Below are 17,495 nucleotides of genomic sequence, written 5' to 3' on the forward strand. Positions count from 1 at the left end.
ATACAATTACTCAACTTAAAATTATATGTACCGGGCACATCTGTCTTGTTTAAAATTGTCCAAAATGTTTCCAGAGCAAGATTCAACCTGCGAACATTACAATCAAGTTTCAGCCTCACTGGGCCATATGTTTTGGGCATGCACCAAATTAACATCATTTTGGATGAAAATCTTTAAATGCCTTTCAGACAGCCTTGGTGTCATAATCCCTCCTAGTCCTTTAGCAGCTGTGTTTGGTGTACATCCAGATGGCCTTAAAGTGGAGAAGGACAAACAAACTGTAATTGCTTTTACTTAACTATAGACTTACAGTTGGGTCCATAAATATTTGGACAGAGACAACTTTTTTCTAATTTTGGTTCTGTACATTACCACAATGAATTTTAAATGAAACAACTCAGATGCAGTTGAAGTGCAGACTTTCAGCTTTAATTCAGTGAGGTGAACAAAACGATTGCATAAAAATGTGAGGCAACTAAAGCATTTTTTAACACAATCCCTTTATTTCAGGGGCTGAAAAGTAATTGGACAATTGACTCAAAGGCTATTTCATGGGCAGGTGTGGGCAAGTCCGTCATTATGTCATTATCAATTAAGCAGATAAAAGGCCTGGAGTTGATTTGAGGTGTGGTGCTTGCATGTGGAAGATTTTGTTGTGAACAGACAACATGCGGTCAAAGGAGCTCTCCATGCAGGTGAAAGATGCCATCCTTAAGCTGCGAAAACAGAAAAAAACCCATCCGAGAAATTGCTACAATATTACAAGTGGCAAAATCTACAGTTTGGTACATCTTGAGAAAGAAAGCAAGCACTGGTGAACTCAGCAACGCAAAAAGACCTGGACGTCCACGGAAGACAACAGTGGTGGATGATCGCAGAATCATTTCCATGGTGAAGAGAAACCCCTTCACAACAGCCAACCAAGTGAACAACACTCTCCAGGGGGTTGGCGTATCGATATCCAAGTCTACCATAAAGAGAAGACTGCATGAAAGTAAATACAGAGGGTGCACTGCAAGGTGCATGCTAATCATAAGCCCCAAGAATAGAAAGGCTAGATTGGACTTTGCTAAAGAACATCTAAAAAAAAGCCAGCACTGTTCTGGAAAAACATTCTTTGGACAGATGAAACCAAGATCAACCTCTACCAGAGTGATGGCAAGAAAAAAGTATGGAGAAGGCATGGAACAGCTCATTATCCAAAGGATACCACATCATCTGTAAAACACGGTGGAGGCAGTGTGATGGCTTGGGCGTGCATGGCTGCCAGTGGCAATGGGACACTAGTGTTTATTGATGATGTGACACAGGACAGAAGCAGCCGAATGAATTCTGAGGTGTTCGGAGACAATTTCACTTGTTGAAGAGTAAACTTCAGACAGAAAGGCCCACAAACAAACAGTAACTGAAAGCCGCTGCAGTAAAGGCCTGGCAGAGCATTAAAAAGGAGGAAACCCAGCATCTGGTGATGTCCATGAGTTCAAGACTTCAGGCTGTCATTGCCAGCAAAGGGTTTTCAACCAAGTATTAGAAATGAACATTTTATTTCCAGTTATTTAATTTGTCCAATTACTTTTGGGCCCCTGAAATGAAGGGATTGTGTTAAAAAAAATGCTTTAGTTGCCTCACATTTTTATGCAATCGTTTTGTTCACCCCACTGAATTAAAGCTGAAAGTCTGCACTTCAACTGCATCTGAGTTGTTTCATTTAAAATTCATTGTGGTAATGTACAGAACTAAAATTAGAAAAAAGTTGTCTCTGTCCAAATATTTATGGACCTAACTGTATCTTGCTCTACTGGAAGAATCCTAACTCACCTATTTTAAGTCAGTGGGTAACTCATGTTATATATTAACTGAAGTTGGAAAAAATCTAATTCTCACTTACAGGATCTGTACAAAACATTTCCAAAACCTGGCAGGATCTAATTAATAACATTTTGGAATAAACATTCAAATTAAGGAAGCGGACTCTCTCCCCTCTTTTATTCTATTTATTTTTATTCATTTATTAATTCATCTGTTTACTTACTTTTACTAGTTTAAAGTTTTACTCTGTTGGCCTAGCTCTCTTTTTCTCATGGGTGGGGTTGAGAAACCTAGTTTTGTTAAACTTGACTTGCTTGTATGAATTATTATTTGATTTTAATAAAATGTTAAAAAAGAAGAAAAACTGCTCAAAGTAACAATATGGAATAAAAAAAAAAAAAACTAGGTTGTTCAGGCGTCTAGTTGAAATATCAAATCAATCATTCAAATTCTGCGAAATGGCTGATTGTGGAAGTGAAATGCAAAAACAGGTCTTTGCATAGTGTGTCTTAGTGTGGGAAAAACAAACAACCATTCTTTTAAAACTGAATGTCAGATTTTGCTTTTGAATAAGACCTTTTTTGTTATGTTTTCAAACACATCAAAACTGACACTACACTGCCAGCATTAATTTGATGTGTGCTGTGCTCTTCCGTGCTGTAGCTCTGTACACAATTTTTTTTTTTGTTTCCACATCAAACTAGTGCTGCCTGTGTACTTCGTGTAATGATAGCTTTGCTGCTCTTAGGCATTGCCACATTTTTGATGCTGGCTTTATACTTTGTATTCTAATTTGTGTGAAAACATTACACAAAAGATGACACATTGTGGACTTTTTACTTAAGAAATTTTTGAACTACTGAAGTACAAGATTAATTCTAAAACAGTATTCATTACTTGACAAAGTCTCTTATTTGTATAATTGCTGTACAAATATAATAATAAGTAGATCTTGATTAATGTGAAGTTTAAGGGCCAGTTTATACTTCACGTTCAGAATGCGTACATGCACGCATCATGGCTGCCACGTGTTTATTTGACGTGTCTTCTGAGCACGTCCTCAGAAATTAACACAACATGTGCGGCAGTTGCAGCACCAGCAAAAAATCGGGTTGGGGGTGCAGTGTGTTCAAGTTGAAATGTGACGTCAGAATCTCTGTTTTCTATGAGCATGTGACAGCAAGCTTCTTTGCAGATACTACATGATCAATGTGCATGCTTCAATGTTTGATGAATGGTTTAATGTGGTGAAGCAAAATGCCGACATACAAATGCATTCATGGTGCTTTTCTTTTCAAGCGCTGCAAATTCCCCAAAGTAATGATGCAATACATTTTAAAAGTCTCACACACCATTTTTTTTTGCACTTTCACAACAGCATCAGAGTGTACGGAAGTGTATTTGAGACACAGAGAAAAAAAATGAAGGACAGAGTGAAAAGGTCTATTTTGTGATTAAAGTAGAAATCATGATTATTTGCGAAATTTCCACTTTAACCTCGTAGTTTATTTTGTAATTTAAGTATACTGTTGTAAAAATCATCTTAAAACTGACCCAGTTGCTAATCACTATGTGCTTCCAGGGCTTCCTTCTGTGCTGACAGCAGTGACAGGCAGCAATTGTCACAAAAAACTAATTAAATTTATGATATTCCAGCTTTCTGCACATTTGGAATTCTTAGACTTATATGTGATATCACTTTCATGATGAAATGTGTTAAAGCATTTATGTTACATTTTACAGATAAATTGTTAACTTTATTTAAATAATGAATAATGTTAATAATTACACATGTGGGGGCAGAACAGTAGCGCTACGCTATGTTTTCCTGGTGGGTTTCCACAGTGTGCCCCAGTTTCCTTCCAAGGACATGCATGTTTGGGGATTTGGTGATGCTAAAATGATGCTAGCGTATGGGCCTGCTTGTATTTGCCTTGCAATGAGCTGATGCCCCGTCCAGGGTTCTTTTCTGCCTTGTGCCTGATTCTTGCTGGACTGGGCGCGTCCCTCAATTGATGGATGTAATCATTAAACATCCATCCTTTTCAGAGATATTGTGGCAAGGTGTCCTGGGAATTTAAAGGATGTTTCAGCCAATTCACAATGCAGCGAAGCCGAACGTTGCTTACTCACCGTGATGATATCTCGCACTGCCACCCGGTGGAATCCTCCAGATTTACGCAATGTACACATGCAAGTATAAACAGTACACTTTTTGCATAGTGGTAGCGTCCGCAGGCACACACGTTGTGTGAAGTATAAACCCGGGTTTAATAAGAGACTCCAGTAAGTGTTTTGATATAAATTAAGTCAGAAGAACTTCATTTTATACATTTTTAGGTTTATATCATGATATATACCATTACTGTCAAAACTTTTGTAAATATAATAATTTTCCTTATATCAGCCACCCCAAAATAGTTATAAACTAAGGCTCAGTAAAGAAAAAAAGAGTTTAAAACGACACAGTTTGGTTGTTGTTTAATTTATGCATTTAGACTTTCAGATCTGGAGAAATAAAAAATAAAGAGCAAACAAAAACGATGGGTTTATAAACACTTTTACTTAAACTGAATTAAAACTGACTTAACATTTTTTATTTAATACACTGCATTTTAATAGTCAGTCCAATTTTCTTATACAACCCTAAAAGATGTAAGTGCAATTTCAAAATTGACCCTAAAGTGAGTAAGCATGGGAGGGAGTATGTGTGTATCCTTCTGCACACTGTCACCTTGTTTCGGGTTGTTTCCCACCTTGCACTCAGTGTGGTGGTACGAAAGCCTCTGGCCCCCCATGAGCTTGAATTGGATTACGCCTGTTTAAAAATGTTACGTTCCAGTTAAAAGGCCTTTTCATAAAAAAGCAGGATGTATTGTTTTGGAGATATACTCTACTCACAACTGGTTGACAACCCATAGGAGGCTCTCCCAGCCTGTGGTTCCTTCATGCTCCAACTGATAATCATAGAGTTGAAGAAGCACTGCTAACTGCTCACGGCTTCCAATAATCACAGCTACATCTTGCAGAGGTGAAGCAGGTCTTGGAAACCTGGTCACTGAAAAGAAATATATACAGCATTTTTACATGGGCTTTAAAAAAAAAAATGAATCAGAGTTATTCACAATAAAATGATGAAACCAAAAACTGTCACGTTAGATATCAGATCAGCCATTCTAATTACAAGTTTTTACTGGGTCCTAGTTAATCTGGACATTTCTAATTATTCATCATATTGTGAGCTTCTGGCCCCCTACTATATATATATATATATATATATATATATATATATATATATATACACACATACATACACAGTAATCCCTCGCTATATCGCGCTTCGACTTTCGCGGCTTCACTCTATCGCGGGTTTTATATGTAAGCATGTTTAAATATATATCACGGATTTTTTGCTGGTTCGCGGATTTCTGCGGACAATGGGTCTTTTAATTTCTGCTACATGCTTCCTCAGTTGGTTTGTACAGTTGATTTCATACAAGGGACGCTATTGGCAGATGGCTGAGAAGCTACCCAACCACAGCGCGTATTATGTATTAAATAAAACACCTCAAATATTTTGTGAGCACGGGGGCTGTTCGCACCCCTAGAGGACACGGCCGCTCCTCAAAAAACGCTGAAAGATTACCTTCACATTGCTCTCTTCTTTGCTGGGCTTACATGTGGCTGCTTTGCAAGCGATATGCTTCCTGCATGGTGCTTCGCATACTTGAAAGATCAAACAGCACGTATTGATTTTTGATTGTTTGCTTTCTCTCTCTCTCGTTCTGACGGAGGGGGTGTGAGCAGAGGGGCTGTTAGCATACTAGCCTAGAGGATACGGACGCTCCTCTAAAAAATGCTGAAAAATGCTTGCTCCCTTCCTTGCAGCTACTTTGTCCGGCGGTGCTTCGCATACTTAAAAGCCAAAGAGCCCTATTGATTTTTGACTGTTTGCTTTTTTCTCTCTCTCTGACGCGCACTCCTTTGAAAAGGAAGATATGTTTGCATTCTTTTAATTGTGAGACGGAACTGTCATCTCTGTCTTTTAAACTTTTGAAAAAGAGACAAATGTTTGTTTGCAGTGTTTGAATAACGTTCCTGTCTCTCTACAACCTCCTGTATTTCTGTGCAAATCTGTGACCCAAGCATTACAATATAAAAATAACCATATTAAACATATGGTTTCTACTTCGCGGATTTTCACCTTTTGCCGGGGGGTCTGGAACGCAACCCCCGCGATGGAGGAGGGATTACTGAATGTATATATATATATATATATATATATATATATACATATATATACATATACATATATATACATATACATATATATACATATACATATATATATATATACATATACATATATATATATATACATATACATATACATATATATATATATACATATACATATATATATATAAATATATATATATATACAATACTAAGCATCTCGGGCGGCACGGTGGCGCAGTGGGTAGCGCTGCTGCCTCGCAGTTGGGAGACCTGGGGACCCGGGTTCGCTTCCCAGGTCCTCCCTGCGTGGAGTTTGCATGTTCTCCCCGTGTCTGCGTGGGTTTCCTCCGGGCGCTCCGGTTTCCTCCCACAGTCCAAAAACATGCAGGTTAGGTGGATTGGCGATTCTCAATTGGCCCTAGTGTGTGCTTGGTGTGTGGGTGTGTTTGTGTGTGTCCTGCGGTGGGTTGGCACCCTGCCCGGGATTGGTTCCTGCCTTGTGCCCTGTGTTGGCTGGGATTGGCTCCAGCAGACCCCCGTGACCCTGTGTTTGGATTCAGCGGGTTGGAAAATGGATGGATGGACTAAGCATCTCCTTGAACCGTAAACTATCACTTACTTGAATTTTTTTTATTCTTTGACATAAGGAAAATATCCTAATTTCCTCTATGCTTCTACCAACAAAGGAAAAAGGTGCCTACAGTACTATGTCAAAATGCCTGTGCAAACAGATGACAAAACGTTTTCAAACAAGATACTACTCTCAAGTTATCCTTTTTTGGAATCGCACCTTTTTTAAAACTCTCCATACCCCAACAAACTACAACCTTATCTCTTGCATATAATTAAATCTCATATCATTGAACGTCTCTCTCTTTACAGATAAATATTTTACTATCATCTTCCAGTCTGGAATGTTACTTTATTCCTACAATAAAGCATATTAAGCTGTGTTTCAAAATACTATTCTATATTAATTAATCAGTTCTTTCATTATCAGACATCCTTTCAATTATTTTCAAAGTCATCCACTCATGGATTGTGGGGAGTCAATGCCTAAAACAGCAGCACTGGGCACATCCCAGGGTACACTCACACACACCTCTCCAAACTTCATTAACAGCATTTCTACAAATGGCACATAATCTTTATAAGTGTCATCAGGCATCCACCTCTTTGCTGAAAACACTGTGAATTGCTCATTTGATTGGCCACCAAAAAGCTTGTGCTTCAAATTGCATCTAGGTAATATTTTTAGTGTTGACTATTTTTTCTGGATACCCTGGTAAACTTTTAATGAAGCTAAAAAAAAGTGAAAGTGAATTCATTGTCATATCTATCTATCTATCTATCTATCTATCTATCTATCTATCTATCTATCTATCTATCTATCTATCTATCTATCTATCTATCTATCTATCTATACACACAAACCACATGTCATAACACACTTCTTTAACAGCATAGAAAGCCTAAGTTTATGTAAAATTTTAAAGATCTGGGATAGGAACATTAGTAGAAGCTTATGTTTCTGTATTTCCTATAATTTTAAATTTTAACGTATTATTTACATGCTGTTTCAATAAAATGTTTAAGAAAATGTAGGCAAGGTTTTAATTCCATATATTTTAATAAGCATACCACTAAAGCTACTTGGTGGCAATGTTGCTAGAAGAAACACTGCTTGGGATCAAAATTAACTTTGTTGTTCCCTAAGAATTTCTTTTTGGTTTTATGTTCTATGAAAAACACTACTACCTGGGATTTCCTTCAGGAACTCCAGCTTTCCTTCCATAACACAGAAAAATGCATGTTACATTAACATGCAACTCAAAATTGTCTTGATGTGATACAGTATGATGGGCTGGTAGTCCAGCCACAGTTGTGTTATGTGTTGATTTTGTTTTCTTTATATCAGTTTACTTGTACTGTTATCAATATATTTAAAAGCAATTATATGGTTGACAGTCTAATTAACATATTGCCTTCTCATGTACTTTTTCTCCGACTCTCCAAAGCAATAATCTATACAAGACAAGGATTATATTTATAACCTCTTGCTTTACAGATATTCAAGATGTACTTGATATGTACAGTAGCAATTGATGAAGTGCACTCTTATAAATATTAGTATGAATTATTAAACATCTCTTCAGATTAGGAGCGAAAACCAGCTCTACCCAGGCAGCAAAAATTAAATCACATAATCACATATTACAATATAACAGGTCAGTCAGATGAGGTTGGCAAGCATGCACTGGTACAGCACGCTGCCACACCGACCACACGATGAAACAGCTTGGGATCCTGGTTGGCAAACCCTCAGGCAGACACGTGGTCCAGTCCCACCCCATGGAAATGACCATCTATCTGCTGCAGCCAGGTGTTACGTGGGTGTCCCCTTGGCCTGGTCCAGCCACTCAGGTCCTCAAAAATGAGGCTCCTGCAAGCTGGATCACCTTCAGGGAATTGTGCCACAAGGCTATAGTACTGTAACTGCCGCTCCCTCACAATACAGGTAATGTGCCTCATTGAGGACTCCATGAGTAACCGTTCAATTGACACAAAACCAGTGGTACCAAGAGACACAGTACTATAAGGAGTCCAGTCTTCGTCTCAGATCACTGGACAGTGTCCATGTCCATATAGCAAAACAGGAAGCACCAGGACTCTAAAGACTTGGATCTTTGACCTTTTGAAAAAATATTTGGAGTGCCACACTCCCCTTTCCAGCAACCTCATGACCCCTCCATGCTCTCCCAATCTGTCTACTGACTTCATAAGAAGAGTCACCAGAGACATGAATGTCGCTGCCAAAGTAAGTAAACTTCTTGATGAGGTCAACACTCTCTACACAGACAGACACAATGCTGATGGCTGTGCCCAAGAGGTCATTAAAGGCCTGGTTCTTGATTTTTACCCAGGACACTCCACAAGCAAAGACACTCAGAGTCCTTGCTCAGTCTCTTGAGAGCCCTGATCAAAGCCTCCATTGACTCCAAGAAGATTACAGCATTGTCGGCAAAGTCAAGATCAATGAATCTTTCTTCACCCACAGATGCTCCTCAGCCGCTAGACCCCACGACCCTGCCCAACACCATCCATGCAAGCATTGTACAGAGTATGAGCAAGAACACACCCCTGATGAACCCCCAGATTCAACTGCCCTCACAGTGCCAGTGTATAGGCCAGCCATGATATTCAGCAGCCTTGAAAAAATCCTGTAAATTCTCAGGATGTACCACAGGGCAGCTTGATCAACTGAGTCAAACGCTTTACAAAAATCAACAAAGGCTGCAAAGAAACTGACGATATTCACTTTTGAGCTCCACGAGAACCCTCAGTGCCAGGATGTGGTCAATGGTAGACTTCTTAGGTATAAAACCAGACTGCTCCAGTCACTGATAGGTAAACAAGTGATCACAGATCCTATTGAGGATGACCCTGTCAAGGACCTTATCTGGCACTGACAGCAGTGTTTCATCCATCCATCCATTATCCACCGCTTTTCCGAGGCCAGGTCGCGGGGGCAGCAGCCTAAGCAGGGAAGCCCGGACCTCCCTCTCCCCGGCCACCTCCTCCAGATCCTCTGGGAGGACCCCGAGGCGTTCCAGGACCAGCCGGGAGATATAATCCCTCCAGCGTGTCCTGGGTCTGCCCCGTGGCCTTCTCCCAGTGGGGCATGCCCGGAACACCCCCCCAGGGAGGTGTCCAGGGGGCATCCTAACCAGATGCCCGAACCACCTCAACTGACTCCTCTCAATGCAGAGGAGCAACGACTCTACTCCGAGTTTCTCCCGGATAACTGAACTCCTCACCCTATCTCTAAGGGAAAGTCCAGCCACCCTGCGGAGAAAACTCATTTCGGCTGCTTGTATCCGCGATCTTGCTCTTTCGGTCACTACCCAAAGTTTGTGGCCAAAGGTGAGGGTAGGAACGTAGATCGACTGGTAAATTGACAGCCTCGCCTTTGGGCTCAGCTCTCTCTTCACCACGACGGACCATTGCAGAGCCCGCATTACTGCGGATGCCGCACCGATCCATCTGTCAACCTCCCGCTCCATTCTTCCCTCACTCATGAACAAGACCCCGAGATACTTGAACTCCTCCACTTGAGGCAGTACTGTGCTCCCAACCCGGAGAGAGTATTCCACCTTTTCCGGCTGAGAACCATGGCCTCGGATTTAGAGGTGCTGACTCACATCCCCGCTGCTTCGCACTCGGCCACGAACCGCTCCAGTGAGAGCTGGAGGTCACTGTCCGATGAAGCCAACAGAACCATGTCGTCCGCAAATAGCAGAGACGAGATTCTGAGGTCACCGAACAAGACCCCCTCCCCCTCCTTGGCTGCGCCTAGAAATTCTGTCCATATAACTTATGAACAGAATCGGTGACAAAGGGCAGCCCTGGCGGAGTGCAACCTCAACAGGAAACGAGTCCGACTTATTACCAGCAATGCGGACCAAGCTCCTGCTCCTCCTGTACAGGGACTGACTGGATGGCTTGTAACAACGAGCCTTGTACCCCGTACTCTTGGAGCACACCCCACAGGATGCTTCGAGGGACATGGTCGAATGCCTTCTCCAAATCCACAAAACACATGTGGACTGGTTGGGCAAACTCCCATACCCCCTCCAGGATCCTGGCCAGGGTGTAGAGTTGGTCCAGTGTTCCACGGCCGGGACGGAATCCGGATTGTTCCTCTTGAATCCGAGATTCGACCATCGTTCGAACTCTCTTCTCCAGCACCCCTGAACAGACCTTACCGGGGAGGCTGAGGAGTGTGATCCCCCTATAGTTGGATCACATCTTCCGGTCACCCTTCTTAAAAAGGGGAACCACCACCCCAGTTTGTCAATCCAGAGGCACTGCCCCCGATGTCCATGCGATGTTGCAGAGACGTGTCAACCAGGACAACCCCACAACATCCAGAGCCTTGAGGAACCCAGGGTGAACCTCGTCCACTCCAGTGGCCCTGCCACCTCGGAGCTTTTTAACTACCTCGGCGACCTCAGCCCCTGTTATGGACGGCCCCCACCCCCCACCGGAGTCCTCCAGCTCTGCATCCTCTAAGGAAGACATGCTGGTGGTATTGAGAAGATCCTCGAAGTATTCCTTCCACCGATCAATAACGTCTACAGTTGAAGTCAGCAGGACCCATCTCCACTGTACACAGTGTTGATGGAGCACCGCTTTCCACTCCTGAGGCGCCTGACGGTTTGCCAGAACCTTCTTGGTGCCGACCGAAAGTCGTTTTCCATGGCTTCCTCAAACTCCTTCCATGCCCGAGTTTTTGCCTCTGCAACAGCCGATGCCGCCACACGCTTGGCCCACCAGTACCCCTCAGCTGCCTCTGGAGTCCCACTGGTCAACCAGACCCGATAGGACTCTTTCTTCAGCTTGACAGCTTCTCGAACCTTAGGTGTCCATCACCGGGTTCGTGGATTGCCACCACAAGAGGCACCGACAACCTTGTGGCCACAGCTCCGTTCTGCTGCTTCGACAATGGAGGCTCGGAACATGGCCCATTCAGACTCAATGTCCTTCACCTCCCTCGGAATGAGGTCTCTTCACCCGAGTGTCCAAGGCATAAGATCGCAGATCTGATGACACGATTACAAAGTCGATCATCGAGCTGTGACCTTGGGCATCCTGGCGCCAAGTGCACTTATGGACACCCTTATGCTCGAACATGGTGTTCGTTATGGACAATCCATGACCAGCACAGAAGTCCAACAACTGAACACCACTCAAGTTTAGATCAGGGAGGCCGTTCCTCCCAATCACGCCTCTCCAGGTTTCACTGTCGTTGCCAACGTGAGCGTTTAAGTCTCCCAGCAGGACGATACAGTCCCCAGGAGCTGCACCTCGCAGCGCCTCTTCCAGGGACTCCAAGAAGGCTCAGTACTCTGAAATGCTGTTCGGCGCATAAGCGCAAACAACAGTCAGAGTCCTTCCCCCAACTCGAAGGCATAGGGAAACAACCCTCTTGTCCAACGTGGAGAACCCCAACGTACAGGCCTCGAGCCGGGGGGCCATAAGCAAGCCCACCCCTGCCCGACACCTCTCACCCACAGCAACTCCAGAGTGGAACAAAGTCCAGCCTCTCTCAAGAGGAATGGTTCCAGAGCCCAGACCATGCGTAGAGGTGAGACATACTATATCTAGCCGGTACCTCTCAACCTCTCGCACCAGTTCAGGCTCCTTCCCCGCCAGAGAGGTAACATTCCATGTCCCAAAAGCCAGTTTTGGCAACCGAGGGTCAGAACACCAGAGTTCCCGCCTTCGGCTACCACCCATATCACATTGCACCTGACCCCTATGGCCTCTCTTGCAGGTGGTGGGCCCACTAGAGAGCGGAACCACGTTGCTCCTTTGGGCTGAGCCCGGCTGGGCCCCGTAGTCGAAGGTCCAGCCACCAGGCGCTCACCAGCGAGCCCCTCCCCCGGGCCTGGCTCCAGGATGGGGCCCTGGGTACCCTTTCCCGGGCAAGGGAAACGCCGATCCTTGTTTTAAGTCCATATGGGGTCTCAGGGTCGATTTAGTCTGGATCTTCACCTCAGACCTGTTTGCCTTGGGAAGCCCTACCAGAAGCATGTAGCTCCCGACAACACAGCTCCGAGGATCACTAGACCACGCAAGCCCTTCTGCCACAACAAGGCCTCGGACAGCTGTGTTTTCCCCCTGTAACTGCCACAATCCAAGTGATCACCGTTCCCTTTTCAGATAGGGACAACAAATTCCATTTTCCAGTCAGATGGGATGATGCCCGTCTCCCAAATGGAAGCAGAAATTGCTTGCAATGCAAGGACAACAGCCTTACCACTGTTCTGGAGAAGTTAATCCCTATCCTCAGCTGGTTCTGCACCTGTGCAATCTCAGTGAGACTGGGTGATTCACAGCTAATCGGAGGATCAGTCTCAAGAACTGCGGACCCAGAGATGTCCAATGTCCTAGCTAGAGGATCAGCTTTAAACAGCTGCTCAAAGTAGCCAGTCCAACATTTCACAATTGCCGTGTCATCTGTAAGTCCTGTTCCATCACTCACCCCCGATTCCAATTCTCAGAGGAACAGATTCAGATGTGCATAATGCTTTGATTCCTCTGTAAGCAGGATGTGGGTCACTAGACAATAGATGGTGTGTCACTTGTTCACAGATTCCTCTAACAAACACCTCTTTATCTGCCCTCAGAGCCCTCACAGCCGTCCTTCTCATTTCCTTGTACAAACCGGAGTTGCCATCAAGTAGTGCACTGCAACTCCTCCCGACGATATCCAGGGTGCCCTGCAAAATGAAACATCTCCTTCTGGGAACACTGGAAACACCAACACAACCCTTAGCAACCTTCAGGGTTTCGTCATGGAGGGTCTCTCACATCACATTAGGATCACACCCAAGTCTGTAAGTTCCTCATACAAACTGCGGGCAAACTAGTTAGAAACACCCTGATCTTGGAGTTTGGCCAGGTTCAGCCTCATTCTCCTAGTATGTGGTAGACTATTGGACCTAAGATGGATCTTCAGAGTAGCAACAACGAGTTTGTGGTCAGAATTCACAAACTGGGCACTTCTGTAGACCCTCCAGCATCTGCCCATGAGAATGTGATTGATCTCCTTCACAACACCAGCAATATTGGAGTACCAAGTCCAACAATGCGGCTCAGGGTACTGGAACCAGGATCCAGCAATCAGCAGCCTCTGACCTTTTGCAAAGTCAAGGAATATGGAGCCACATTCACCAGACCCATGGGGACAGACACAATCCTTATAGCCAGCCCTGTCAGTGCTAGTAGTCACAATGAAATTACACATAACAAGAGGAGTGTAACCTCGCAGAGACCCATCAACCACTGAGTAAAGCTGCAAATAAAATGTCTCCCTTATCAAGACATCACTCACTGCTGTTGGAGGGCCTTAATCGGAGTCTCATAACACGTTCGTTGAAAGGAGTGACATAGGACACCATCAGAATGAGACTATCCGCCAACAGTTACTCCCAGAGTATGACAGCCATCAGAATGACCAGACCAATAAAAGGTGGACCCACCCTACAGAGATCTGGCCAGTCCCAGGTCTGCGCACTTCATAGAGGAGTTTACAAAGCTCCTCCAACAGCAGAGGAAAATTATCATCATGCCAGAGAGACAAGACATTCCATGCAGTGGGCGACACCTCAGCACCACACCAGTTCTGATCCCCAACAGGCCTGACCCCATTGGCTCTCCATTGGTTTGGACTCTTCCAGTAAAGAGAGCTTTCCCCCGTCCACTTCATAATTCAAGCAGCATTCCTATGGGTGGCTACAGCAGAGCTACTCCCGCAGACAGCAGAAAAGAGTCCTGTCTGTCGTTTCAGAACTGCTTAAAGTTTTAATGGTGGCTGGAGTGCCAATCCTGCCACCAACCCCCAAGTTTTCCCTGCAAGTTGGAGGACCATTTGCAGGGTGGATGCAGTTGAACGTCATACCCAGGACTTATAATAAAACATTAAAAATTAAAGCTATTTTCAGTCAATGTTCATTGAAAATGCTTATAGAATAGTCTAATGCTTTTCTGGAATTAAACATATCACACATTTATAATTTTAAATATTCCATCACTACTCAGATTCACTTCCCACTAAAGAGTGCAGCAGAAACGACTAATGCTTATCTTCTTTCCTGTCAAAACCCACAGCTGTCTGGTACATGTTAATATTAACAAAATTAACTTCAAGAGGATTTCCTGACTGGCTGCAGTGGATGTGACACACCACCACATGAGATGTATGGTAGTGAATAAAATGACACAATGGAAAAATGAAGTAAAATATCACTTACAATGATTAAAACGAGAAGCAGATGACACACGAACTAAGGCTATGCAGTGTTTCACTGACAGGAACCTAGTATTTAATATACTCACCAGCACCATTATTTTATTAGTCTCAATTAACCAAAATACTGCTTAAAAAGAGAAATTGCTTTTGTAAGAGCTTTCTGCCAATGATAAGAATGTGCACTGCTTGGCCCCAATTAATGACAAACAGATAAACAAAAGGGGATATTTATTGTAAAAGAATTTTTCAAAAAGCACAGAAAAAAGTCAATAATAAACACTGTACTTTATAACTAGCAAAAGAAACCCCTTTTATTATTTGTGCTTATCAACTTAATTCTTTTGCCATGCTCCACTACCTAACAATAAGCGGATATTTTAGCCTACTGCTTTACGAAAATAAAATACCTTTGGCTATCATCACTTTAGGGCTTGCCTAAAGCACACCCGATTGTGATGGTTACAAATTCAAAAAATACGTAGACCTAATTATTTGCAGCAATGGCTTTAATGATCTCTAGTGCTGGTTTTCTAGAACTTGTGCACTGCTTTGAGGAACATCCAACTTCACAGACAGTGTATATACTGTAACACTTTTTAACTGTTTTTATAATTACAAAGTAATTTACAGTGCAAGTAAGACCACAATATCTATCTATATATATATATATAAAATTCTTTTTTGCATTTGAAACAGAAATTACGTATGACCACGCGATATGGAAATTACGTATGACCACACGATATGGAAATTACCTATGACCACAGAACATATTATAATTCAGAAACTAATCACTTCGTTTGTGGACGCCATTTTTATATCGTCTTTACGAATTGTTATTATTTGTGTGAGAGTTATTTTACTGATATTGAAAGGAAGTAAACACAAACACGCCGATCTATCCTATAGAAGTGCGCCCCGCGTCACCCTCTCCCAGCCCTCCTGTCTGGACTACAGTGCTGAGCCGTCTGCCACCAGGCGCGTTCTGACAGAAGTTTTATTTATTCGTCCATGTGACTGTCGTGGAAACTGCCACATTGTAACTTTTTTTTAGTTGACAGTACTTGATAGTAGCGTCTTTCTACTTTTTAACTGCATCAAGCTGTAAACAATGTGAAGACGAGACCACCTTCAGCAGCGAGGGGTCGTGAGAACAAAGTGGACACTGGGAGGCGCGGAATGTCGGTCTGCTCCGCTGAGTCGAGAGCTTCGCAGTTTCAGGCAGCATCCTCTCTTCTCGCACTGTTTGTGACACTTCAAGTCCCCTGTCGGCTCCTGGGAGAGTGGAAATTTTTGTGAATGAGTGTAATCGGCGCCATCGAAGCAGGACACTGTTTGTAAATTGCCCTGCACAACTACTTACTGTCCTTTAAGGTAAGTTCGTGTCACCAAAGCCCCACAACATTCAAGGTTGCTTTTGTGATTAATTATTTTAAGAAGTAAATCACAGGCATGTAGTGCAAGGTTGCAAGGCAGAAATTTGGACGATCACATAGAAAATGTAATTTCTATACCACAGCGGTCGTGTAGCGCCTTCCACAAGGAATCTAGTACTTACCTGTTGTGTTAAATGTAGTTTACCCGAAACCACTCCAGTAGTGCTCAATGTATCTTTACTTCTTAAATGTTAATGTTTTACTGTTTAATAACTTATAGACTAAATTTTATTTTTTTCCTTTGCACTCAGTGCAAGCAACTGGGTCTACATATTATGCCCATATTCCTAGAGCTATGTAACAGAAAATTGTTTTGTTAGGTTAATAGCATAGGTTATCAGGAGGACTCTGCAGCACTGAATTGAATTAACTGTGTTTGAGAATGTATGCAGGAATACAAATAGAAAATAAACATACAAGTAGAAACAATAAACAAATATACTCCAAATAAGAACGGAGTACACAAATACTAAGATGGGTCAGAAAGGACCCAACATTAAAAAAAACAGCACAGTGAACTGTGGAATCGGAGATATTAAAGTAAAAAATGAGATGCAGCAGCACGGTAAATTATAGTATACTCCATTTAAGTTAGTTAATTTTTTCTTTCAAAAACTGTTATTCTGGGATTAAAAGGTGGGTTTTCAGCTTTGATAAAAATACAGATAGTTTGAAAAAGTAAGAGTTAAAAACTAAACAACCACAAAATTAGTATATTTGGAAATAGTGCTAATTACATTCCACTGGCTTCTAACCCTTTATTAAGCTATAAAGAAGAACATAACATATTCATTCTTACCAGAAACAAATTGCATAGTAATGATTCTAATGTTTCTATATGAGCCACTTTCAAACAATATAAAGAAATCATACTACAGTGGAAACTCTGGTCACGAACGTCTCGGAACACATACAAATCGGGTTACGACCAAAAAGTTCGCCAAAATTTTGCATCTGTTCATGAGCACACACTCGGGTGACGAACAAGCCAGTTTCCCTTCCAGTTCGTACGCGTCGATGATTTCCGCACGTGTTTAGTCTCTCCCTGTGCATTCGCTGTGAACTCTTTGTGCTCTATTTCGTTTCCCTTCCGGTTTGTACACGCCGGTGATTTATGCATGTGTTCAGTCTCTCCCTGTACCTGTATAGTACATTGTTCTCAGTCAGACGTGCATTGCGCAGAGGGACTTAAC

General features: G+C 42.7%; 1 protein-coding gene across 6 annotated transcripts in view; it reads right to left on the reverse strand.

The window, feature by feature from the left end:
• The window catches only part of relch (RAB11 binding and LisH domain, coiled-coil and HEAT repeat containing), a 240,500-nt gene that overhangs the window by 84,784 nt on the left and 138,221 nt on the right, over positions 1 to 17,495 (reverse strand). For all 6 annotated transcript variants that reach the window (XM_051929028.1, XM_051929027.1, XM_051929026.1 and 3 more), the window contains one exon: positions 4,711 to 4,867. In XM_051929028.1, the coding sequence (XP_051784988.1) occupies positions 4,711 to 4,867 (157 nt within the window). The remainder of the gene's footprint in view (positions 1 to 4,710; positions 4,868 to 17,495) is intronic.

This window comes from Erpetoichthys calabaricus, chromosome 6, assembly GCF_900747795.2.
Source record: "Erpetoichthys calabaricus chromosome 6, fErpCal1.3, whole genome shotgun sequence".
Lineage (NCBI taxonomy): Eukaryota > Metazoa > Chordata > Cladistia > Polypteriformes > Polypteridae > Erpetoichthys > Erpetoichthys calabaricus.